At 40.5% G+C, this 26,706-nt stretch overlaps 1 protein-coding gene across 2 annotated transcripts; it reads left to right on the forward strand.

Annotated features, from left to right (window-relative positions):
- Nucleotides 1-1,857: 1,857 nt before the first annotated feature.
- Nucleotides 1,858-17,155, forward strand: C1H3orf85 (chromosome 1 C3orf85 homolog). Of its 2 annotated transcripts, XM_024106088.3 has the most exons (4): nucleotides 1,858-2,012; nucleotides 11,345-11,481; nucleotides 12,578-12,663; nucleotides 15,753-17,155. In XM_024106088.3, exons 1-4 carry the CDS (start codon nucleotides 1,943-1,945, stop codon nucleotides 15,829-15,831), a joined length of 372 nt encoding a protein of 123 aa, XP_023961856.2. In that variant the 5' UTR covers nucleotides 1,858-1,942; the 3' UTR covers nucleotides 15,832-17,155. The 2 variants fall into 2 exon arrangements, with proteins under 2 accessions (XP_023961856.2, XP_023961859.2); XM_024106091.3 differs by lacking the exon at nucleotides 15,753-17,155 and having other exon boundaries at nucleotides 12,578-12,667.
- The last annotated feature ends 9,551 nt before the right edge of the window (nucleotides 17,156-26,706 follow it).

The raw sequence follows: 26,706 nt of genomic DNA on the forward strand, positions 1-26,706 counted from the left end.
TGGAAGGATAAGGACATTTTGATAATGAAAGTCAGCATATATGAGGCAACTGTAATACATGGGTCGGAATGTTGGAATTTGAGGAAACCTGATGAATGAAAAATACTGACTGCAGTAATGACCTGGCTGTGGGGAACACAGAATTTCAAGACTGCAGAAAATAGTGATAAGAAAATGGTTAGGTGTCATGGAGTGCTCTCACTACTAGGGTGTCTCATCTTGGATGGTCTGGGGATTAGCTCTGCCAGTCTGACACCTCTTCATGCAGCTCATTGACATGCCCTGCCATGCCTCTTTCTCTCTCTACAATTCATGGTGCGCTCTCTTCGTGGCTTGGGCCTCTGGCCAGGTTACTGTAGTTTTCCTCTTCTGGGGGTGTATGTACCAAAGTCTCTCTGTACCGACTGTCCCAGGCAGTCTTCCAATTCACTGTCCCTCAATGGTGCCACTTCCCCTGTGGCTGGTAAGGGAACCAAAGCCTGTTTACTTCTTTGGGCTCCAGCCCAATGACCCTAAAACCAGCAGCTAAGGTTTGCACTGTCCCACACCTTGCTGCTCTTTCGCTGGGCTGCTTCCTACATTGCCTCTGTCAGGCTCCTTTGCCACACTCATCTGGGCATGCCCTTCCTTCTGGGCCAAGCTCCCTTCTCTTTCCCTAGCTTGAGAGAGAGGGACAGCAAACTGCCTCACTGCAGCCCTCTCTGCCCTCAGCTACCTGGTTTTATATAAGCCCCACATGTTCCTATCCAGGTGAGCCAATGCTAATGAACATTTTTATCAATGACATAGAAGTTAAAGTTTGCAGATGACACTAACTCTGGGGGAGTGGTAAGTAATGAAGAGGAGAGCTCACTGACCCCTATATAGATCTGGACTGCTTGCTAAGTTGGGTGTAAGCAAACAATATGCATTTTAATATGGCAAAATGTAACTGTTTACGTCTAGGAACAAAGAATGAAGACTATACTTACAGGATGGGGGACTGTATCCTGGATTGCAGTGACTCTGAAGAAGATTTGGGGTTGTGGTGGATAATCAGCTGAACATGAGCTCCCTGTGCGACACTGTTGCTAAAAGGGTTAATGCGATCCTTGGACTCATAAAGAGGGCAATCTCAAGGAGGAGTGCAGAGTTATTTCACCTGTTTTTGGCACTGGTGCAGCTACTGCTGGAATACTGTGTCCAGTTCCGGTGTCCACAATTCATAAAGGATGTTGATAAATGGGAAGAGAGTTCAGAGAAGAGCCATGAGAGTGATTAAAGATTAGAAAACCTGCCTTGTGATGGACTCAAGGAACTCAATCTGCTTAGCTTAACAAAGAGTTTAACAGTCTGTAAGCTACATTGGGACCAAATATTTAATCATGGGCTCTTCAATCCAGCAGAGAAGGGTATAACACCATCCAATGGCTGGAAGCTGAAGCTAGACAAATTCAGACTGGAAATAAGGTGTACATTTTAAACTACTATGGTAATTAATTAAGTTTGGATGTTTTTCTAAAAGATCTTTCTAGGAATTATTTTGGCAAAGTTCTATGGTCTCTGTTATAGGGGAAGTCAGACAGGATGGTCCCTTCTGGCCTTAAATCTATGAAAAAGATTCCTACATTCATACATCCCATAGTGGGGATCTATGAAAAATATTAAACTGAAGAGCAGACCCTTGCCATGTGCTACATTTACAGAATGAGCTTGATGTGCTATTTCATGTTACCAAATTACATTTATGTGTACATGTAAAAAATAACTGTTGGGGCACATTAGAAGCCCAGCTCACAAAGTCCAAAGGGTACGAAGAGATGCACGTAAGACAAATCTGAACTAAGCACTGTACCCTGCCCTCTGTCTGCACCGACTGCTTACACGTAGCTGGTGAATGATTTATAAACCTAAAGATAGCAAAGTACAAAACTGCATGAATATCCACAGTTAATCAAGAAGAATGTTTTCCAGACTACACTTGATGTCTCTTAAAATGGTTCAAGTTGCTGTGTCAGTTCTGCTGCTTACAGGTAAGCACTTGGTACTGTTATTCTGTCATTGTCTTATTTCATATGAAGGAGTTAGACAGGAGAAGTGGTACTGCAGGCATAGCAGTACTAAAGCGGAGGTGTTCTAAAAGACTGAAGGGTACAGCAGAAAGAGCATGGGCTAGTGGCTTGAGCACAAGACTAGGTAACAGGAACTCTGAGTCAAAATCCTGACCGTGCTCCTTGTCTATGGCTTTAGGCTAATCATTTAGCCTCTTTCCTCTTTCCCATCTTTAAAACAGGGATAATACTGCTTACGTAGCTGGAAGAGGTTTTCTGAGGACGAATGAGTGGTTTGTGAAATGCTAAATGCTTATTATTTTTAAAAAATAATTCTGTAAACTTTATTCTTACCTTACCTTATTGCTAGTTATTGAGAAAACAAATAGCTCATATGCATGCATGGTCCAAATTGACATAAGAAGCTCATGATTTTTCAAACAACTTAGGGCACCTAATTTTCAGAGGGCAGATACTCACCACTTTCTGAATGTTAGACCCTTGAAAGGTATCTGAAATTGGGCACCCAAAGTTGCTAATCATTTTTGAAAATGTCTGAAGTTGAACTGTAGTTGCAGTGAAATGTCACTTGGCTAAGAGAATGCACTTTTCAGCTAAACCCAGACTAGTACCGTAAGTATCGTACATGCTTTAAGACTGGTGTGTTCTACAGTCGGTAACCAGATATAACAATAGAAATTTATGCTAATCCCTTACATAAAGAGGTGTTCCCCTGCATGTGAATGTATTAACTGCCAAACCAAGTATTTTTGAAAGTGTTGATCCAGAGACCCCATGCAACCGACTGTATCTAATGACAATAAAGAAACTGTGCCATTGTGACTTGTCCCAACTTAACCAAAACATAACACTTAGGAAACATCAGCTAATTAATCATCTCATGACTCATGAACTAAATAATCTTACACAGATTGGGAAAACAGAAGCAGACGTGACATTTCCCCACGGTCACACAGGAATCTGTGTCAGAGCTGAGATTAGAACTCAGATGTTCCTGGATTCCAGACCTGGGCTGAGACCAATTTTTCTTCTTGAAAGGGCTAGACAGACACGCCAAACATCTGACAGAGGGGGAGCAATAATTTAAAACAAGATTTGTGGTGAAGGGGAAACCTGTTACAGAGTGAGACTATTGATTAACTCCTCCCACTGCTGTTTTGGCCAAGCCCTGTGTCCCTCCTACAAAGCCCCTTGGATGCATGGACTTACGGAAGCAGTGCTCCATAGGGAAGGGAACAGGAGGACTATCCGGCATGTCCCCCATCCCTAGTGGATATGTTGGCAATGTTGCGACTCTCTCTGCATGTGAGGTGTGGGGAGAGGCACCTAGAGTCCTTGCTTTCCAAGTTTTGATGGGACCTCACCCATTCACTTGTCTGGTCTGCTCTGCACTTAGTCCTCCTCTTAATCAAACTTTACAACAGGTGTTGGTTGAGTTGAGGGACTTAGACCTTTCATGGGTGCTATTCCCTCTACCTGCACTACACTTACTCTTATTAAAGCCCGCCACAAAACCTACTTTCAGTTTAGCTCAAGATTATTGAACAATAAAGTATTGTGATATTAATTTTTGAGAAATGCTGTTTTTCCCTTTCTCATTTTCCTTTCCATCTTTCACAACCCCCTTACTTGTGCTCTTTTCAAGCTTTCCTTACAACTAATATTAATAGGCTCTTACAGCCTCTTTTGATCATTGGTTATGGGCAGTTCAGCCATTCATTAGCTACGAAGGGTCTTTCAGTAAAAATCAGGGCAGTGGGGATTAAAACATGACCCACAGGATCTGCGGGTTAGAACCTTACACTTTACCATCCTTCCAAATGACTTCCAGCAGCACCAGTCTCCCTCCCCCACTTTGGGAAGTGTGTTATATAGTGATTGAAGCCTTGGTCTAGTCTTGGTTCTACCACAGAGTTATTGTGTGACCTGATGCTGGAAAAATCAAGAATAGAACAAAAGTAAATGAGGCTGTCATAGTTAGAACTATAAAGGCAAACAAGTAGGGCCACATATTTGAAATTTGAGTACCTTTAGCCAGGTTTAGTTACCTAACAAGAAATGGCCAGTATTTTGGAGCTGCTGAGTATCCACAGCTCCAAGTGAATTATTTGGTTATTTGGATTCTTCAATATTGATATAAGTGCCTACAGCCAAATAAAAATATTTTGGCCTCGGTTTATATTGTATGAGGCTTATATTTCAAATGTTTACAAGTTACCAAGTTTAAAATAAGTCAGATCCAAAACTTAGTTTGATATCTTTTGACTTGATCAATGATCTCAAATCACAACTTATGACATAGGGTGCATAACATGCAACTCAAAGGCAGGCTGTGGAATCCTAAAATGCATCCCATAGCAACCCTCTTCCTGTACCTGAAAAGGGTCATGTCCAATCAGCAAGTTTTGATCTCCATGAAGTTTCACGTGATGGCTCATAGTTAATGTAGAGGAGCTAAACTCTTACGAAAGCAGCAATTTCTATATTTCTCCAAAGGGCTCATTATATTGCTCCCAGCCTTCAGAAGCTCTCCGAGGAATTGACAATGACTACAGATAAGAATCAAATGCAGGTTTCTCTTGACTCTGCAGAGCATTATCAAACCCCTCTCATGTTTGTCATGCATGTGTCTAGCACAAGATTAGGACAACTGAAACAGATTTCAAATCACAATGGGTTTGAAGCTGCAAAATTCTGGTCCACGTTCTTGAATCTTCAGTACATTTTTGTGTGTGTGTGTGTGGGGGGGGGCAATATTTGAAGCTGAGATTCTGATATGGTTTTGGCTCATTTCTAACTTTAGGGAATAACCCTAAGCAGCAGCATTCAGTTTACCTTTTCAAAGTACTCAACACGTCAGCATCAGCAACGTTAACAGGACCAAAGGGTCAGAGGTTGAGAGTTCAGCTGTTGTAATCCAGGCAATGCTAGCTTGAATATCTGATATCACAGACAAGTCTGCTTTTAAAATCTGACATTCTGGCCAGGCACATTCAAAGCTGATGGTTAAAAGAAATATTTCGCAAAAAGAGAAGGATTGGCTCCATAGCAAGTGCAGACTTTACAGATTTTAAAGTTCTACTGCTGCACATAACTACTTATGGGTTTTGAAATAATGGCAGACATGCAAAAACAAGGGGGAAAATCAGAAAATAAGGGAAGAAAAAGTAGCTTTATTTGCTAATGTGCATGGAAACCAATTACTGAAACATTGCTTCCCACTGACACATGGCTTTAAAGATTAAAACGTATGGGGTAAATATCAATGGTCAAAATAAATCCTAGACTTCAGTGGAGTTGCACAAGGGATAGATATAGTCCCAGTTGTCAAAGCTTGCCAATTAGTAGTGAAATACTAGTGCTGACTTAAGATCTGGGAGCTGCATCCTATATAGTCAAGATTTTCAAGAGTGGATAAAGTTTGGATCCCAGGTCCATAATTAGACCTGGATATAGATGGCGATTTTTCCGTGAGTGTTAAGCACACAGCAGCTCCGATTGCTCAGCACTTCAGAAAAATCATACCTCTATATAGGTGTGTAACAAGGCTCAGGAGTTGAACTTTAAGCACCTATTCTTAAGTCTTTCCTTTTATTACTATAGTTGTACTGGGATCCTTGTAGCCTGGAGTTCCACCAGGTGAACAAAAGGAACTCTCCTTTGTGCACTCCTGGGATTTGTGCTCAACTGGCAATCGTTATCTGAAATTTATCCTTGTGCCGCAGATTTAAAGTCCCACTCAGGACTTGTGTTAAGGGTTTAAACACAAGTTAAACTAAGAGCTACACTCAAGTTAATTTTACTCTCTTTGCATATTTGACCTGCCTCAGTTCATTCCATCCTAGTATTTAAATCCAATTAATTTTCCTTTCCACAGCCAAGTTTTGACCTTCCAGGCTGGATTGAGTACACATTCACTAATTGAACAGAGATGACAAGAGTCAATCAGATTCTCTTGTGACAGACTGTACTCTTATGTTCACCACTTTTACAAAGCTATGATAAATTTTGTACCAAGTATGCCTTGTGAGGTATCATTTGAAAACTCATCATTCACTGATCAGTATTGTCCTGGTAAAATATGTGTGGCAACATTATACGTAACATTGATGATGTTACTAAGGCATATTCCAAATCTGGGGAAGCAGCCCAAACCAATTCCTCCGAGACAAAAGGAAAAGTGATGCCTCAGCCACGTGTCAACAGAATCAAATGGACTATCACCTAGGTAAATGGCCATTATTTGGCAGGAAGAATGGTATGAACCAGACATTTACATCTTGGCAAGAGAACAGCTGGGGGTTCCTGTGTGAACAGATTGGCTACTCCAAAACCCAGCTGGAGATGATTCTCAAAGCAGAGGAAAAGAAATAAAAATGAGAAACAGAGGACACAAATAATCTCTTTCCCCTCATCTCCACGTATGGCATCAACAACATTTGAAAGACAAAAGGAGCATCACTGAACTGGGGGAGGGGTCCTGGCTGAAAGATCCAGCCAGACTGCTGTAAATATGTGGTGAAAGAAACCTTGTAGCTTTAAATTCACTTAGCTTGTTAAGTTAGGTATTAGTTTGTGTTCTACCTTTTATTTCTTTGTAATCAATTCTGATTTTTATGGCTCATTACTTGTAATCACTTAAAATCCATTTTTCTATTGTTAGATAAACTTGGTTTATCTAAACCTGTGTGTGTTTGGATTGTAGTGTTTGGGAACCTCCTCTTGAGATAACAGGATTTGTGCATATCATTTTCTGTTAATGAAATGATGGACTTTCTATGCACTTGTATTGTCCAGAAGGAAAGAGCTGTACAAGGACGTATATTTTTGGGGACAAGTGTGAGACTGGGAATTTGTTGGTATCACTTTGCAATACAATTCAGGAGTGGCTGGCTAGAAGCACTCATGTAACTCAGCTGGGAGTAATTTCCATGCTAGAGGCTGTGTGTGACAAAGGCCAAAAGTGGCAGCTCTCACAGCGAAGCAGTGTAAAAGACACCCCAGGTTGGAGAATTGAGGGGACACAGCTTTTCAGCAGTCCAGATTGTACCCTGGGGAATGTCACATTTCTTCACGGTCAAATTTAATCTTGTGCCAGCTTTCACTAATCCACAATGAGATGCTCTGAAGACACTGGGACAATAATGATAACTATTGTTTATATCTCCAGGGAAGACCAAACTCTCTGCCTCAGACAGTGATTATAAAAACTAAGGCACCAAGCATGACTTGATGACTTCAATAAGATTCATTTTAGGTGTGGGAATGTTTAGTGAAGTCTTCCAAAACATGAGTGATATATGCAGGGAATCAAACATTCAACCTGGTAAAAGCTGCTGTAATCCTCACAGCAGCTCACTCCTCAAAGATGTTCCTTTTATCTTCCCCTTCTGGCCATGACTCTATATTATTCTTACATAATATTTTCATCCTGAGGGAAAAAAGAAACAGTAACAGAGTAAAAACTTACATATCTAACATTGTTTGACCTTCTTACTACTGACTTATCTTTGTTTCACTGGAACTTTCAATATTCGGTATCCCTAAGGATACTATTATGCACTGTGAGCAATTTCATTGACTCCTATCCATCACACTTGCTCCGTCTAACGATGTCCAGTCTCACAGCTGGATGCTCCAACATTTTGCTCTTCTAATTTTGGGGCAAGTATGCTGCTAGATTTGGAATTGCATACAGCAGAAAGTTCTTGGGTAAGACTTGCATCTAAAATGCTTATTTGAAGATTATAAATTCTTTTACAAACATTAATCAAGCTGTTCAACAAGAAGAGAGGAATTACACCCATTTTACAGAAGCACAAATTGAGGCATAGGTTAGGGAACATGTCTTAAGATCATACAGGACGTTAGGAGGCAGAATGGGTATGGAAACCAGATCTTCTGACTCCCAATTCTGTGTCTGAACCACAAGACCATCTTTTCTCTTTGTTTTAACAGCACTGTGTGCAGTTGCCTGTTTACAAACAGTCAAAAAGTTCCTTTTGTGTATGTAATTTCTCAGTAAAATGCCCCACTCATTCTTGCACAGGTTAATTCTGCATGAGAAAATGAGAATACATTTCTCATGGAATGGCATTTTCCATTGGCTATTGGTGCAGTCCAAGAAGAATATGTATCCATTAAAATTTAATCTAATACCTTTAAAACATAGAAATTGCCACCAATGGAGTCAAGATAAAACCTCACTGCCCCACAAAGTAGATATATGCTCATTTTTTGAAGAGAAAAATTACAGCTACTCTGTTTATGCTTTTTATTGTAACTCACCAAGAAGTCACAAGTCCAAAGTACTCTTCGACAACAAAACTTAAGCAACATCAGTGATCCCAACTAACTACATTTTTTCAATGAAAAAGGTTAAGTCTTATGATAGCAATGCACATTATGGTGTTTATTTTTGACCAAAGTTCAAGTATCTCACCACAGAATAGTAATGATGTTTGCAAAATATGTTCAATATTAAAAAAAAAATATATATATGCCTAGATAGAAGCTCATATAAGTTGACTAAGAAATATTACATTCTTGGTAAAAGAGGCTTGTTTGAATCTCTTGAACTCTGGAACAACCATGTATTACTTGCATGCACAGAGGCAGAAAATATTTTTCTGTGGAATTTTTCTTGCTTTCAGAAACCCAGGAATAATTAGCTATTTCGTAGTCACCTAAGAAACAGCATTTTATGCTTAAAACTGAGACAATTTGCCATGGAATATGCATTAGTTCATCTGCATAGTTGGTTCAATTGAAGAGTAGTTTTATTTGAAGATGACTGAATTTCTGCTTCCTGTTTCTAATCATGTTAACCTACAGTTTGAGCAAGCAAAGTATAAGAAGCATATCAAACGTTGGCTAGAAGACCTGTTAGGACATCTAGTCCATCTTTCTGGCAAAGCAAAATTGTTTGCTCTAGCATTACTACTATTTTACATTTATATTCCAATATCTGAAGATCAGAGCCAGATGGGGCCCCATTTTGCTAGCCTCTGTATGAACAATGACATTTTCTCTTCAATTTTCCAGTCTAGTTTTCAAGCACTTTTTGGCTCTGAAAAGCAGCAGCATTGTAAATATAAGCAGCAGTTTTACTCTACAAATCTGTTCCCTGTACATGGTCTTGCTAGTGACAAAAGAAGGTTTTTATTCCAGTTAGCCCAGCAGAACTGACACTGCTGGGTTAACTTGGAGGGAGTGAGCTGGATTCTATCCATTATTGTGCATAATCAACATAAGGGTTTACTAAGTTCAAATCAGTTTCCCTGTACAAATTCAGTAGAAGCCATGGAGTTGGATAGAGGTCAGTGATTCCATAGTTTGGCCTGCAGAACTCCTAGTACTGGATGCAATGTGCAAAGAGTACAGAACTCTGCTTGAATCTATAGTCTTGTGTACACACAGAAGTTGCACCAGTTTAATATAAAGTGTTATTTTAAACCAATTTAGCTAAAATGGGGGCAATCCTGTGTATGGACACACTTATTTCAGTTTGCGTGACTTTTTTATTTCAGTTTTTAAACCAAGAGTGTCCACACAAGTTTGTATCAGTTTAAGTACACTGGTTTAAAATAACACTTTAAATTAAACTGCAACTTTTTTGTATACACAAGCCATAAGATCTGAAGTTAAGGTTGCAGAGGGAAAGGGAAAACCTTCTACTATACTAAGGGTATGTCTACTCTACAGCAGCACAGCTACAACACTGCAGCTGTACCACTCTAGTGTAGACGCGTCCCACATCAATGGAAAGAGTTTTTCCATCTATGTAGTTAATACATCTCTTCAATAGGTGGGAGCTAGTTCAATGGAAGAATTCTTTCATGGACCTAGCTGCATCTACAGTGGGGGTTAGTGTCAGAAACTGATGGGGATGGTCAGAGCCATGGCAGTTGGGCCTATGGTTGGAACCAGGGTTTAGAGCCAGAATCAGGAGTCCAGAGTGGGGCTGGAACAAGACCAGAGTAAGAGCAAAGCTGGAGCAGGCTAAGGCATGTGGAGTCTGTTACCACTATCAGGCAGGGGAGAGTTCGAAGCCTTGAAGTGACATTGAGCAAACTGAGCTGCTCTTTCTCCTGTGAGGCTTATATACCTGCCCTGAGATTCACTAGATCAGCACCTGACTTGTGGATTGGTCAGAGCCTACCACAAGCATGACTCATCAACACATGGGGTTTAATCAGGTTCTAGTTCACAGATGACTCCATCACCTTACAGTTAGGATGACCTAACTCGGTTTCACACAGTACAAAATTTTTCACAGCCCTGAGCAATAGCTGGGTTGAACTAATTTTTAGATGTAGACCAGACCTAAGGTGGAAATAATGAAACAAATAGAGAACCCCTCTTGTTGAGAGGAATTCTCATTTCACAGAGAAGATGACCTGCATCAGGGAGGGATTGAAAAGTCTCCCCAGAACAAGCTGAGAGCAAGACCAGAAACACAACACCTCTCCGCTTTGAACTAGGCACATTCACCAAGTAGCTTCCATGGAACCACTGATGGAGATCAGGGCCACCCCCGTGACAGACCCCTGCCCATCCTGGATAGTAAGAGTAGAGAACACATGTATTTGCTATAGTACTAATAACTAGAGTAATAAGAGAAAGGGTAGTAGAAGACATGAAAAGGCAGAAGAGGGAAGGAAGGAGGGGCATGGAGGGAGAAGAAGAGTGTTTTGTATTGTCTAGTCTTACAACTTGGACATGTTGTGACATTGGGTAATTCTATTGGCTAGCCTGTGACATGTGTGGTATTTGGAAACAAACAAGCTTTAAATCATTTGTTTTTGTACTTTTCATTGTCTATTTTTTAATGAAAATCAATACAAAAATCACTCACACACCAAAAAGAAAAGAAAAGGGATAGCAAAGTCTAGATTACTTTTTGCTAGCTATGTTTATGTTTTGTATTTCTCTCAGAATTGATAATGATCAGTTTAAGCAATTCCCCTTTTTGACTCTCCCTGGTGGACTGTTTATGTTACACACACAATAAAGTGGAATGATTAATTTTTAAATAACTTCTCCCATTTGGATTTAAATGAAAACTTGCAGAAACCCTTCCACGGGAAGTAGGTTTGTAAAATCTTGCTTTTACAAAAACCTAAACTTGTGGTCTAATTTGGATTCAAATATTCCTTTTGAACGAGCTCTAATACATTGGTTTAGGGTTAACATTGTTCTGTGAAGGAATGACTCATGATTACAAATTTAGGTGAAGTGTAAGTTCTAAAATAACACACAAACATTATGACATTGCACCACTTCCATTTCAGGTGTATTGGGAGCACCGTTTGTGTCTGAAGAAGAAGCAAATGAGTTTATACGACTTAAAAGACAAACACCATATTCTCAGAATTATTGGGATCCAAGCAACAGCCAGAATGCATGGGGTTACTCTCTGGCTGAACAGGTATTTTTCTGATAACTTCACACTGTGTAAGAGACTGGAAATGTCTATGTTGCCTTCTGATTGCCTGTTTGCAGATATGGTACTGGCTTTTAAAAGGACACCAAAATTCCATTATTACTGAACTCATTCCTGGAAAAGTACTAGGATGAATAGTTCATGGTTACAGTCTCTTATACTATAGTCAATAGCTTCCTTATTCGTGCTCTAAGAATTGTAAAGTTGTTAGATGATGATCTGGCCAGTATTATCTGGCATATTTGCTCTTGCAATAAAGGGTTTGTAAAGTGAAACTCCCCACCATCACCATCTCGCTACAGACTAATCTTGTTCTGGTAAACTGTGCTAGATTCATAGCCTTGGAAACAGATGGCTTCTAGCCACAGCTATGGCACAGGCAATGCTACTGCAAGTTTACATTCATCATCCACACCTTCCTTTCGGTCTGGCTTCCAATCTCTGTTGACAATTTTCCTGTACTCCATCACCCAGCCTTGCAATGCAGGTGATCTTCAAATTCTCTTTCCTTCTGCTCCAGGAGCCAAGCTGTTATCAAATCTCATCAGCTCTGAACCAACATCTCTAAAATCTATGACTTTCCTCTCCATCCTGACTTCTAGGTGATCCCCAGGCCTTCCTCATCTCATGCCTTGAGTACTGACCGCAATCTCCCCTTTTCCGCCTCTCCCAGGGGACTGTATATATGGGGGCCCTACAGGGGACTCTTATTTATAGTAGGGTGGAGGCAAAACTCAATTTAGTACGAAACTCAGAAGTTCGCTTCAGGTTTGCATGTGATTTATTGTGTGTGAATTTGAAACAGCAAGCGATGCTACAGTTGTATAATCAGATTCATAGCTGGTTGCACAGCTTTCCCGTGGGCTGATTTTGCAGGCACCTTTTAATGCATGATCGAAAATGTTCAGAATTAGGATCTATCTGAGTCCTCCTATATAATTATCTGAGCAACTTATGCCATGCTACAAAAGCTACTTGAACATGACTCGCATATCAGGTTAGGTACGGTTCTACCAAAAGACCTGTAGTCTATTGAGGTTGTATCAAATCCCGTAACACCAGCCATTTTGTTCTACTTCAGGTTAGTGAATTATGGACGGCTTTGAGAACCAAAACACAATACTACATGGACTTGGGATCTTTTGCCTTTGATCCTGCCACTGCGCGGTGAGTTTTGTCTGAAGACAGTACTTACCTTAACAAAAGGGTGTGCATAAATAATTGATGGAGGAGATAATAGCACTCACAAAAGGATCCTAATGGCATAATATTATACTGTGCTGAGTTTCCCGATGTCTTAATTGCAAGAGATGTGATTAGAAAATAACTCTTTTTTGAAAATTGGAGTGAAAGAGGCTTTACTAATTTTACTGGTTGTTTGAGTTTAAATATGATGAGTCAATGGGTGGTTATCATGATATTGTTAGTCTAATGGAGTTTTAAAATGCATAGAGCTTTTTGTATGGGCTTTGTTTACATTTTGAGAAATAAAATAAACAAAGTGACCTTTGACTTTGGATCTGACACACACCATTCAGATAATGCTGATAGAAAGCAGTCCACTGTAGAAAATGAAAGGAAGAAAGAAGGAACAGTTTTTTCCTGCATAAATTTCAGTAGTGCAATTGTATTCAGTGTAGAATAAAAACATGATTGATTGAAATGGAGAAAAAGATAGACATGGAAGTATTTACAGATTGGTAATTACATGCAATAAGTCCAGTGTCTCAAATTGTCATATGAAAATTTTGAGGAGAATGTTAAGCTGAACACTTCAAATTTGTAGTGATTACAGTAAATGTAAGGAACAGTCTCTAAATAACAATGATGTTTGACATGTATAGTACCACAAGAATAATAGATGCTTTACTTGCACAGATTGCTTTTCAAGGGTAGATGTCACAGCCCCTCACAAAGGAGGTAGTTTTAATCCCATTTAGGAAAGTGGAGGCACTGAGAAGTGAAGCGATTTGCTCAAGGTCACGGACACAGGAAGGAATATAATCCCTGTCTCCAATTTAGTCATGTGGCCTATCTTCTAGATTTTTTAATATAAAAGATGACATGGGCAGATGTGTTATAGTGGTGGGAAAGAAAAAATGGAGGGTGGGTGGGAATTCTATTGCTCTATTTCCCGTTCTGCCACTATTTTGATGTATCTTCACATGTGTTTGTAACATGTTTAGCACAACTGGACCCCAAGTACTGAATAGGGACAAGTGCTATAAGAAACAAAACACTTTAATTTTTAATAAAAGCTTAAACCCTCCAATATCAGTGCTCAAATCATTAGGAAGAAATCTACTCTGTGGGCAGGCTAGTCATAACTAAAGCTGGCTGAAAAATGGAAATTCCTTCCTTTTCTGCATTTATTTATTTATTTATTTTGGAACAAATTGGAACAAAAAGTCAAAAAACATTTCACAAGAAGGGATTTCCAGAAAGTTCTGTTTAGGGAGAAACAAAACAGAATTTTTGAAGCTTTCCAGCTTCCTTGAAGAAAGGCTCAATTTCACTTCCTTCTTGCTGGCAGAAAGCAAAATTGACCAGAGTCTTCCAGAGGGACAAGTGGGGCAGTCATTTCCATTTTCCTGATTGGGAAGAAAGAAAAATCGGTTTCCCCTGGAAAACTGAATGTGTGAAAAGGGCCTTTTCTGTTGGAAAATCATTCAGATGGAAAGTTCCTGACTAGCTCTAATCATAAGTAGGGTCCTACCAAATTCAGGGTCCATTTTGGTCAATTTCACTGTCACAGGATTTTAAAATTCATAAATGTGATGATTTCAGCTACTTAAATTTGAAATGTCAGATTGTTATAATTGTAGGGGTCCTGACCCAAAAAGGATTTGGGGGGGGTCACAACATTATTGTAGGGGGGGTTGCGGTACTACTACCCTTACTTCTGCGGTGCTGCTGGCGGTGTTGCCTTCAGAGCTGGGCAGCTGGAGAACGGTGACTTCTGACTGGGAGCTGAACTCTGAAGGCAGAGCTGTCACCAGCAGCAGTGCAGAAGAAAGGATGGCATGGTATGGTCATGCTACCCTTAGGGTTGTCTTCACTACCCACTGGATCGGTGGGCAGCAATCAATCCAGCGGGGATCGATTTATCGTGTCTAGTCTAGACGCGATAAATCGACCCTCAAGCGCTCTCCTGTCGCCTCCTGTATCCAGCTCGGCGAGAGGCGCAGGCAGAGTTGACGGGGCAGCGGCAGCAGTTGACTCACCGCGGTGAAGACACCACAGTAAATCGATCTAAGTACATCGACTTCAGCTACGTTATTCACATAGCTGAAGTTGCATAACTTAGATTGATCCTCCCCCACCCCGCCCCAGTGTAGACCAGGGCTTAGTCCTGAGCTGGTGCCTGCAGAGCTGGGCCCTCAGTCAGCAGCCACCATTCTCTGGGTGCCCAGAAATAAGGGTGGCATGGTATGCCCCCCTTACTTCTATGCTGCTGCTGGCGGGGCTCTGCCTTCAGAGCTGGGAGCTCAGCAAACAGACACCACTCTCTGGCCATCCAGCTCTGAAGGCAGTGCAGAAGTAAGGGTAGCAATAACATGACCCCCTTAAAATAACCTTGACGCTCCCCTGCAACTCCCTATTGGGTCAAGACCCCCAATTTGAGAAACGCTGGTCTTCCCTGTGAAATCTGTATGGTATAGAGTAAAAGCACACAAAAGACCAGATTTCATGGGGGGAGACCAGATTTCAGGGTCCGTGCCGAGTTTTTCATGGTCATGAATTTGGTAGGACCCTAATCATAATTGTCTACTACTTGCATGCGCCTTTGAAGCTTATGATACTGGCTGATGTTCAGCAAGATACAGGACTAGGTACGCCACATGAGTCCAGTGGTATGGCAATTCCTATGAACCTTAAAAGACACACTCTATACAAACAGACAAATCCATTGATGGGTCTATGTTATTTGCAGGCAGAACCTATATTTTAGATTGTAAACTCTTTTAAGCATGTTCTCACTGAACTCTTTCTAATGACTTCAATGGATGTTAGCTTTAAACTGTGATCTCTGTAGGGCAGGAATTTAAGTTCATCTCTGTTTAAGTGCCCAGTACACTGCAAATGCTACACAAATTAATGTCTGATGCTTTTAGGTATGCACATGAGAGAACAGATATTGAAATTGTGAATCTCAAGAATATCAATGTGTTACCCAAAGTTCCATATTAAATAAAAGACAGCTTTGAATTAATTCAGCAGCGCCTTCCTAATATGACTTATTTCTTCTTTTTTAGGGACCACATAAGGTCTTACATGGATATGTTACAGCAATCTGGGGCTCACCTCCAGCAGCAGATAAGAAAACACAACTAAATCTAAGAAGTTTCATGTATCTGCCAATGTACTGTATGGGGGGATCTTTATCCAGGAGTTACACTTTTAGCTATTTGCCACAACCACATTTACCTTGTCCTGTACCTTATTAAGACATCTAAAGCTGGAACACACACAGTAGCCCCACAAAGTCAATAAAAAGCAACAGAGGGTCCTGTGGCACCTCTAAGACTAACAAAAGTATTGGGAGCATAAGCTTTCGTGGGTAAGAACCTCACTTCTTCAGATGCAAGCAGACTTGCATCTGAAGAAGTGAGGTTCTTGCCCACGAAAGCTTATGCTCCCAATACTTCTGTTAGTCTTAAAGGTGCCACAGGACCCTCTGTTGCTTTTTACAGATTCAGACTAACACGGCTACCCCTCTGATACAAAGTCAATAGTTTGTATTCATCAAGTAAAAAATGTAATGTTAAATCATGCTAAATTGAACAAAAATGGTGAAGATGACACAGCATCCATTGTGTTTTTTAGTAGGACAGGTTAAAAAATTATTGTTTTTTTCTTTTCTTTTTTGACTAAATGGATTCCCCCTCTTCCCACTCCCACAAAATAGTCCATTTAAATAAATGTTGCAGTTCTGGCAAGTGAAAACTGGATGTTTTTCATTTCTTTAACTAAAGATTTTGGCATTTTTAGTTACTGAAAACTGAAATTTTGGGGTTCAATTTTTTTTGCTAAACCCAAATTTCAAAGGAAATTTTTTAAAAGAAACACTCTCTCCCTCCTCCTTTCGGTGGGGGTGTGTGTATGAGGGTAGTGAAAATCATGTCAGCTCTAGTTTTCACTGTAGGAAGCAAGAACTTTTAATATTGTGGCCAATACATTAGGTGATTTAGAATACTGTTTCCACTTCACTACCTCCAAAACTTTGCTTTCAGCATTGAAAGTGTTGGTCTTGAGCTCTAAAGTCCAAAATGGTTGAAGTCCTGATGACCTGAGCAAGCTGCTCTCTCCTTACAGCACATCAATTGTCATCAGTGAAGACACTCATTGGAAGCACCCTGTTTAACATGGACTAGTGACAAGGCATTTCCCATCACAGGTCTCAAATTCTCTCTTCATTCGATCATTCAAAAATACTTGACTATCAGGATACGTATTGTCTCAGGCTTTTTGGCTGCAGGCCTCTCGAAGAATAGCATAGGTGAAGGAGGGTGGTTTTATTGTGATACTTTAGTTTTCCTCCTTGGATTAATAAAGTAGATGATATGTATTGGGGATTTTCCTATAGGTACAAGTACCCAGAGCTACTGTGAAGTGATTGCAAACTCTAAAGAAAACATTAAATCTTTTGAAGCTGAAAGACTGTTTTAGCATTTCTGCATTTCCTATTGCATTACTGTCTGAGTAATATTTTTTAATGTAAAACTAATTATAAATTGCTTCTGTTTTCCCACTGGAAGATCTTGATCTTCTCAGTTGGACATATTTTATTAGACTGGAACTGAAAACACACATCTGATTCTTTTATCACTTACAATACCATGACTTAATTCATACTATTAATCATCAGTACAACATTTCATCCATTCTAATGAAAAGGCCAAGAAATAAACACCAGTAGAGAAAAACCAAAGAACAATTACATTCATTAGTCTCTCATAGGTGATCTGGTTATTGTATACTTTCTCTCTTGCCTCCTCCTCTTGGACACTGATCTAGGCAGTAGCCCCCAGAACTGTTGACTTGATGGGCCAGTAGAGGTAACTATTTCGGCCCACTACCATCCATTCTTTCTTCAGTAACAAAGGTAGGCATTAAAACAACAACTGAAGTTCTTTAGTTCCTAACAAATGGCAGGAGTCTCAGGATAAGCACAGTCTTTGCATTTAAGGCTAGGATAGTCACCTAGGGTTGGTAGGTGTTATACAGCCACAACTATGAGAATATGTTGCGGGGGGAAAGTCTCTCCCAAGCCACGCTAAGGCAGACATGCATAAATTCAATTTCAACACAAATGGAATTGATAGCTGAACTTGACTTTTTGCTTCTACATGGTCATGAACTACATACAGCAGGCTTCATTTTCATGCATTTATTTTACATATACCATTCAGTGTCCCTATCTTGATCCAAAATGTCTGTGACAAGATACTCATTTAAAGAATATATCTCATGCTATTAACCACAATGACAGTGACAGCAAGAGTGAACTATATTTAAAGCAATTTAATAGTGGCTGGTTAAATATACCAGTCGGGGTATTGCCAGAACCACTCCAATTAGAGACAAAATAAGTTTAGCAATTACATCACAAATTGGAAGTGTCTAGGCTGGCAGCTCAAATAAAAAGATGTAATTATCTACATTTGAAATATGTTCATCCATCATGAAGAGAAACTGGCATTCTTCATGTACAATTAGAATCTTGAAAAACAAATTACAGTAATTACTTCCCTCAGATTATGGAAGACATCTCTATTTCAACAACATACAGTGAAATAGAGAGTAGCTTGCATAGGGAGATCTATCATGAAGAACTAGCTGGTGCAAAAGGGGTTGTGGTGTGGTGATGCAATAGGTGTCACTCTTCCCTTTGGGTCAAGGCTAAATCAGTATACCACCATGGTGTTAGAAGGGCCCTGTGCTGCTAGACGAGCCATTTTTCAGATAATAGCAAAAATATTTACTTAACTTGAACTTTTGCTCTCAATTTATTTCCTTTACAGATCCACACAGAGATTAGGTTTTTTGTCAAGCAATTAGCTGTAGAAGGAGTCTGAATGTGCTCCTTATTCCAGCATTCCAGAACCAAGGACATACCTGATTCCTTCCCTAATATGAATTACAAGAAACCCATCCTGGAGACACACTTCCTATTCAGCCACTTACTTCTGGCTCGCAGACAGGATTTCATTGATGATCTCACTCCAGTTGCCAGTAGTCCCGACTCTGGCAGTCTCAGCAAAGGTTGAATGAGCATGTGAGCTTCCCTCTTAACCCAAATCATGACTGGCCAGGGAGTGAAAAATCGGGACAGGGGCGGGGGGTAATAGGAGCTATATAAGAAAAAGACTCCAAAATTGTGACAGTCCCTATAAAATCGGGACATCTGTTCACCCTATGACTGGCTTTGTGGACAGCCAATTAGTGGGATCTAGCATAAGGAAGGCTACAATTGTGCTTGCTATTGCTGTCAATATTACAGTACCAACTAACGCCCGATCTGTTGCAATGCCTTGAACAGTGTAAGAGTTACACAGCTTATAATATAATTTATAAACATGTGTGTGACACACAAACGATCTGAGAGAACAGGATGAGATTGAACAGTGATAGGAAAAAGGAGATTGTGCACATTGGTAGTCTATTAGCTGGTTTCTATTGGTAACCATTGCCATGTAAATTAATGAAATTGCCACTTGCTGTTCTAGAACAAAAATGTATAATAAATTAGTCCCATCTCTACAATTTAGAAATTGAGTGGATTATGATTTGAATGAGCCTTCCATAGAAATATGCTTGGGTCATAGTTGAGGCATGCATTGTATTTCAGGCATGAACTGTGCTGCTTTTAAATACTAATGCCATTAATGTCTTTGATCTGGTCTTTACAGTGTGTTACATTTCCTAGTTAGTCTAGCCCAGAAGGGAGTTGACTTAAAGAGCCACTGAGTATATGTGCCTGAATACTACTACTGTGTTTTGTCATGGATGTTATCTGATCCGCTTTTTGCTTTGCTGCACATCAGAAGGCAGATAACTGCATAATACTAAAGAACCCTTTGTTTTATTTTTCAATAGGACCACCAATAAACATCTGGTTTTCTTTCACAAACATTTAATGCAGTGGAACTGACACACAAAAGGAAATTTTACCCTTACATTTTATTTTGCACAATGTTCTGAAATGTTACAGTTTTGCTACATTGATAATGCTTTAAGCAGAGGAATACCTGTCAAGAGTATAAAAAGGGGAAAAAAGGACTTGCAGTTTTGGGGAGTGTAGTGGTGGAGTATGATGTTGGGACTAAGATTATATTGCTTAGTTACTAGAATGAGGAAATATACATAAGGTTGACATGGATTTTGAACATGCAGAGGCCAGGGTCTCTGTGTAGTGTTCTGCTCCCTCAGGCCTATGAGCCCACCAGCTGCAAGTCCTGCAGTCTCAGTACTTTATTGGCTTAAAGAGCTGGTTCCACCATTCCCTAGAATTGGACCCCCTGGCTACAGCAGGCCAAACCATGCACAGGTGTGCTTATGTCTAAATACAGAAAGCCTTGCAGTGCCAGAGTAGCACTGACATGAATTAATCATCTTGCTAGTGTATAACAGCACTCCAAGTCATTATGTGTCCAATGAATATAATGAATTCTGCATGTTACTGTCACATTATCTTGTGACAGTGTTGTTATTAGCTTGTGTCAGCACAACTATTTATATAAAAAAGTCCTTGAAGGCGCTATTGTATGTATGCTTTGATCTGTTTCCATTTCCTTCCATTAGTACATCACACAACAAGCCAGCCTCCTGGAGAGAGGGTCCCTCAGTGATTGCTAGACTATAGGTTTTATAGTCTTCCAGATCAACCTAATCCAGTAATTAATATATTCCAGAAATTCTTTAATGATGACTGGATTGGCTGTTAACAGAACTGAGATTTCTACAGTAAAAACACAATGTCCCAAGGAAAGTATTTAGAAAATATTGTTACAATTCAGTTGTTACAATTTCTTCCTATGTATAAATACAGCAGCTACCATGATGGGGCCCCAATTTCAATTGGGGCTTCTACAGGCTAGTATAATAAAAATAATTAACAACAACTAGTTACATAGGAGACCATGGGAACCACTCCAGGTGAAGACTACATTCCTGCACCAAAATGGTATACTTAGATTATTATAACTCATCTAGAGGTTGAGTAGGCCTGCCATTGTTTTCCAGACAGAATAATCTGATAGCGCACCTGCCACATCAGATGACAAAAGCTGGAACAACTGAGTGCCAAGTATAACAGAAAAAGTTATTTATGACTTACATGCCTTTCAGTCTTAGCTTCTATGACAGGTTCACATTTACACACCTGCTTGCTGCCATATGCTTTGGTGTTCACTTCAATGAGAACGGATCTGTATTAATTATCAAGACACAATAAAACAAAACAAAAAATCATGCTGTGCAATGGTAAGATAGAGATATTAAAATGTAAGCCATTCAGTGCAGAGACCGCCTTCCTATGTTTGTAGAATATCTGGCACATCTGGGATGGCACTGCAATAAACACTACCAACAACCAGCACCACTCAAGAAAAGTGTCAGGGAATTCTCAAGGTTAAGATTTCCTCTCCACTGTATTAACTTGCCCCATTGCATATCCTATATATTATAGGGCACATATTAGAGACGAGCTAAAACAAGAACCTTTCCCCCCCCATTCTTCGACAACCCAAACATTTGTGGTTTGGGTAAAATGGAAACCAGATACAAGTCAATCCCATTTTTGATTTTGGAAAACCAATGTCCTATGTGGCTTGCAAAGCAAAAATCCAGCCTCCATGACTGATCTTTATTATGCTATGTAGCTCATTAATGACATTGATTAATGTCAATATTTAGCTACAAAAATAGGAATAGAAAATACTACACATGGAAAAAATGACCAAGTTATGATGTCAAGAAAAGTCTGTTCAACAATGGTTGCTTTTTGACTAATTTATTCCTCAGCCTCACTAGTGCATGGATATTAGGTTTTTGCATATAATTTCCCTCTTCTTATTATACTTTAATAGAATGTATGAGCTTGGCCTGTGGTACTTACATACACATCAGCTTTCTAGGCCAAAGCAAAGCTCGGAGTTTGCGTTAAATCCAGCCAGGCTGCAGTCTTGCACAGCTGTACTCCTCCAAAGCAGGGCTGTTATCACGCTCCCTTCACACAACAGTATAAAGCTCTCATACACAGAACACTGTTTTCCAGTAAATTGGTTTGGATAGTAATGCTGTAAAGGTCTGCCTTTCTTCTGTCTGTTGTGATAGCATTAATCTATGCTCTTTGACTCAAGGCTTGTAATGGGAAAGCTGAGCAATTTAATCACACAGCAGTGCGCTTACCTATTACACTAGTAATGATAACAGAATGAGTCAGTGTGCTGTGTATCATAAGTAGGATTAATGGAAGGAGATAACCCAGCTCTCTCTTCAGCAGATCAGGGAAGACTATGATTTATCACAGAAGGGCTTGGGACTCCCTTGGAATTATCCATGAGACCAAAGCCTTTAAAAAAATTGTTGACTTCCTGGATGATGCAAGTGCATGAAAATGGAAGACGTTGTCCTTATGGTGGGTGGTAGCAGTTGAGGCCTTGCAGATTGACTTAATGTTGGAGAAGTTAGTGACTTGGAATCTGCATATTTTATTACATATATACACCAGTCCTGAAATGGAGGTGGTCACAAACATCATGCAGGCTGTGATGTAATGGGATATGATTATCAAATTGTGTTGTGTGTTTTGTACCTGTGTTGAAATATTGGCACAGGGGCTGCACTAGTTTGGGCTTGCCCAGTGGCAGCCTATTATAGTGCATTCCAAACAGCTGCCCTGCCTGGGATAGACATCTGACACCTCGCTGAAGTCATCAAGACTGCAATCTGGGGCCATCAACTTTCAATGACTCATCTGCTGGCCTGTGTACTTGTAACAATGGTCTCTCTACACAGTGGCCTGCAAGGGCAGATAGCAAGCATGACTGGTTGGTCTGGAACATCTCAGTTTGAGCACATGGTGCAGAGATTGAGTCCTTATTTAAGAGTAGAGTTCTGCTCTGTGCAGGGGGCTGACCATCACCGTGCACAAGAAGGATATGCAGTAGAGAGGGGGCAGGAGGAACTCTCCCCGCCTGAAATGCTGATGAACCACAAACTCACAAGAAGGGATGAGCTCAGACTAGGGGAGAATGCCTCTCTAGTCTGTTATTTTTTGAAGATGTGCAACTCTCCAGCGTTTAAAAAATAAAGTCAATACAGTTAAGAAATTCCACTGCTAAATCTGCGTACTTAGCTTTCCTGATACATCATCCTTGACGAGGTTACACAAGTAACTGCACAGTGTCCACAATCTAGGTGGAACTCTGAGGAAATGTATGTAAGGGATGATGGGGTTCGATACAGTGACGAAGTTCTGTCCAGACTCAGTTGGCTTGGAAGCATATAGGACCCAGTGATTGGGTCTACTTGCAATTTACTAGTGTTCATACTGGGTCAGTTTGTAACATAGCAACCCCTTTTTTGAAGAAGTCAAGTAACTTTAATGCCTGGTTCCAAGGGAGCAACTCCGCTTCAAGAATCAATTCTCGTTAGACAGATTAAGGCAGAGAGCCTGATTATTTGCCACACATCCCTCAAAGAACTGCATCAGAAAAAACTACCAACATAGCATTTCTTCTAGGTGTAAAAATTTGCTAACACATTAAGAAAAAGAACTTGTAAAACTATGTAAAACTGAATCATCTGGTGACTCCCTGCCATAAGAAATATTTTTTAAAAGACAAGTAATTTTTAATACATTAATTTTCAAAAGTTCAATTTGAGTTTGGAGTGAAGGTTTGGATTAGTTCTAATTTTATTAGAACTAGTTCACCCATCTCTATTTTCCACATCAAATATGACTGAGGTTCAGTGCAAACAGCACAAAGGGAGCTGAACTGTAATTACTGAAGACTTTCCCACTGCTCTAGAAATACAATTTGAATTCTGCCCTTTTCAGCAGACTATTGCTTCCCTGTGATTGATGATGGGAATATACACAGCAGCTACTTCAGTTTGCCAAAACTGGAGGGGGGTGGGGTGGGGTGGGTGGGAGTCTGACATCAATACCCTAGTCAGACTAATCAGCCTGGCAGTTTTTAAAACTGTTATATTAACCGCCCCCCCACACAAAAAACCCCACTGCCTCCTGCAGCTGCAATAAAAACTAGATTCTTCTTTGAATAGTGTCTCTGTGGATGCTCCATGTGAGAATGTGGGCGCACCTGTGCACTCTTGACCAGAGATTTTTGTTAGCCATGTTCGCGGGTCTGTGCCTGCACCATAGACACCCCCGTACTCTAGATTCTGGATTATGTATAAATATATATATATATATATATATATATATATATACACACACACACACACTATATAGGAAGGGACAGACCCACTGCCATTCCAGTTTCTTCGCACAGATCTTGTGGCTTGAAACACAGCACACACAGTGTGAGAGAGCACACACTATGTCCATTTAGCTAGCCACATGGCTTGCCACCCCGCTTGCTCATTTTTTCCTTTATTTTATAGTATTTTCCTTTAATTTTATTTGTCCTGTTATTTAGCACAGTTTGTGGTTGGGAGAGGGGTGCTTACCACTTCCCTTCCTTATTTTTTTTTTCTGATCTGAGCCTTGATTTTATTTTTTTGGGGCCTCAATCCATGGCCTCAAATTTGGGTTGTGTCCAAGACCCCTGGCTTCAAACCCTGCCAGATACGCCATAAGTCTTTTCCTCACAGTGAAAGATTCAAGCTGCCTCCACTGATTTGAGGAGTCTCGCATCCCCTCTAAATATAAGGTCTGCTCAGGTTTCAAGAGCAGATCTAAGAATTTGAGGGAAGACAGGCTAATGCTCCTATTAATGGAATGCTCTCTGAGACCCAATGGGGTCCGAGTCATCCCCTTGAACATCAAATCTGTCAACTACCTCTGCTCTGGCAGTAAGCAAAGACCCTGGGGACCCTGCGGCACCACCCAAACCCTCTAAGAAGAAAAGACCCCATAGTACAGAATGGGATAAGAAAAGGATAATGTGATCCTCTTGGGCTGGGTCTCAGGAGACCTCATGTCCTGTTACAGGTACCATTGGGGCTCTCATCCCCTCTGGTACCGATACTAAGGCACCAGCAGAGAAGCTGCAGACCAAGAAGCTGCAGACCCAGGGTGTCACTGACATTGGCTCCGATCTTAGTGCCTTCAAAGCATGGGGACTCCAACATCAAGACAAAATCATCATCCTGCACTGTTTGTTCTTCTATACTGTCTCCATTACCACCTGACACACGTACTCCTGAGGAGCCCCGTCTGGAGTCCCTGGTACAATCCAGGCTCCTGTAGTGGACAATTTACAAATTCCATTAGAGGAGATACAGGAACCCCAGTATTCCTTGTTGGATATCTTCCATACATCTTCCCAGGGCAAGGTTGCTCTGCCTATTAATGATGCCTTTTGGTCCCAGCACACACAGTGTGGCAAACTCCAGCTCCCATCCCACCTATGTGCAAATGGGCTGACAAGAAATATTCCACCCAGCGGCTCAGAGTATTTTTTTCTCTTCATCCAACTCTTTGGTGGTTGAGGCCACTAACAAAAGAAACAAACATTGGTTCTGTTCAACACTAACAGGGAAAGAGCTAAAGAGACTGGACTTTTGGGTTGCAAGACCTACTCCTCTGAGTCTTTGCAATCCAGAGTAGCTAATTATCAAGTCCTGATGGTGAAGTAGAATTTTACAAACTATTCTAAGTTCTCAGCCTGAACACCTGCCTCAGACTCAGAGAGAACAATTTCAGACACTCATTTTTCAGAAGTCCAAACAGTTGCCAAGGCATCTCTCTGGGTCTTGCTTGATGCCACTGACACAGCTACATTTCCATGGCTACAACAGTAGTCATGCACCAAGCTTTCTTGTTGCAGTCTTCCAGCCTTCCCCAAGGAACTTCCTTTTCAGGGGCATAGGTCCCATGTGCTGGAGTGCTGGGGCATCTAGAGCACAGGCACGCACCCACAGAAACTGCTGACAAAAATCTGTGGTCAGGAGTGCACAGATGTGCACACAGCCTCACATGGAGCAATCTAGGGATACACATCTCAAAGAACTCCGGTTACTGTACAAGGTAAGTAAACCTCTCCTTCTCTGTTGTTTCCACCACCTCCCTTTCCTGCTGTTGGCAAGTGGATTCTATCTATGGAGTGGAAAGAGCTTGTGAGTTAAGTATCCCTTCTGGAAACATTTTAATTTGAAAGCTAAATTTTATTTCCTTATTTCATGTGCTGAGCTGAGTACAGTCTAAGTGAGGTAAATGAGAGGGGTGATATAGAAATGGGATGCAGAGTCTTTCACATCATCAAAGCCACATTCTTCAAATCCAGTTTGATAGTGACTCCAGATTATAACCATCTGCTTAGTGACCCCTTACATGACATACATTTGTGTTAACCATCAAGTTTCTAAGGGGACAGATGTTTACAACAGAGAAGTCATCCTACAATTGACAACCTTTTTGCAATCTCAGGCCTAGTCCATACAGCTGCAGTGCTGAAGGGTGTGAAAAATCCACGCTTTCGAGTGCTGTAGCTATGCTGACCTAACGTCTGGTGTAGATGTGACAAGGACGACAGAAGAATGCTTCTGTCCACCTAGCTACTGTTGCTCAGGGAAGTGGTGTTCCTACAGTGGTGTTCTTCCATTGTGGTAGGCTCATCTACAGTACAGGGTTACGCCATCATAGGCTATGGTGCTGTAACTTTGCTCTTATTAGTTCTGTTCTGTGGGCACCGTCTCAGCAGAAGAGGTGAAGGACTGACTGTTCTGTGGATAAATATGAGATCATGGATATCAGTTCAGAACCATGAAGCAGCATGTGCCCCATTTTCATGGGACAATGAAGAATATGTTTGATATATATATATATATATATATATTTGTTGTTGACTTGCATAATGATGGAAAGACCTGCTCCATGTGGGACTATTCTACTACTGCACGTCCCCAAAATGTGTAAGTCTCTGTGTGTATTATAGATGTGTATATATATGTAGAGAAAGAGAGATTCAATTGATTACAATTTGCTGAAGGGGGCTCAACTTTGAAAAGTTTGAG

Source organism: Chrysemys picta, chromosome 1 (assembly GCF_011386835.1).
Source record: "Chrysemys picta bellii isolate R12L10 chromosome 1, ASM1138683v2, whole genome shotgun sequence".
NCBI lineage: Eukaryota > Metazoa > Chordata > Testudines > Emydidae > Chrysemys > Chrysemys picta.

Excerpts from the sequence above, each read along its gene's own strand:
- C1H3orf85 (XM_024106088.3), top strand. The coding sequence starts at position 1,943 with ATGTTTTCCAGACTACACTTGATGTCTCTTAAAATGGTTCAAGTTGCT. Across the intron at positions 2,013-11,344 it reads GTCAGTTCTGCTGCTTACAG|GTGTATTGGGAGCACCGTTT; the intron begins GTAAGCACTTGG and ends CTTCCATTTCAG. Across the intron at positions 12,664-15,752 it reads TTTGATCCTGCCACTGCGCG|GGACCACATAAGGTCTTACA; the intron begins GTGAGTTTTGTC and ends CTTCTTTTTTAG.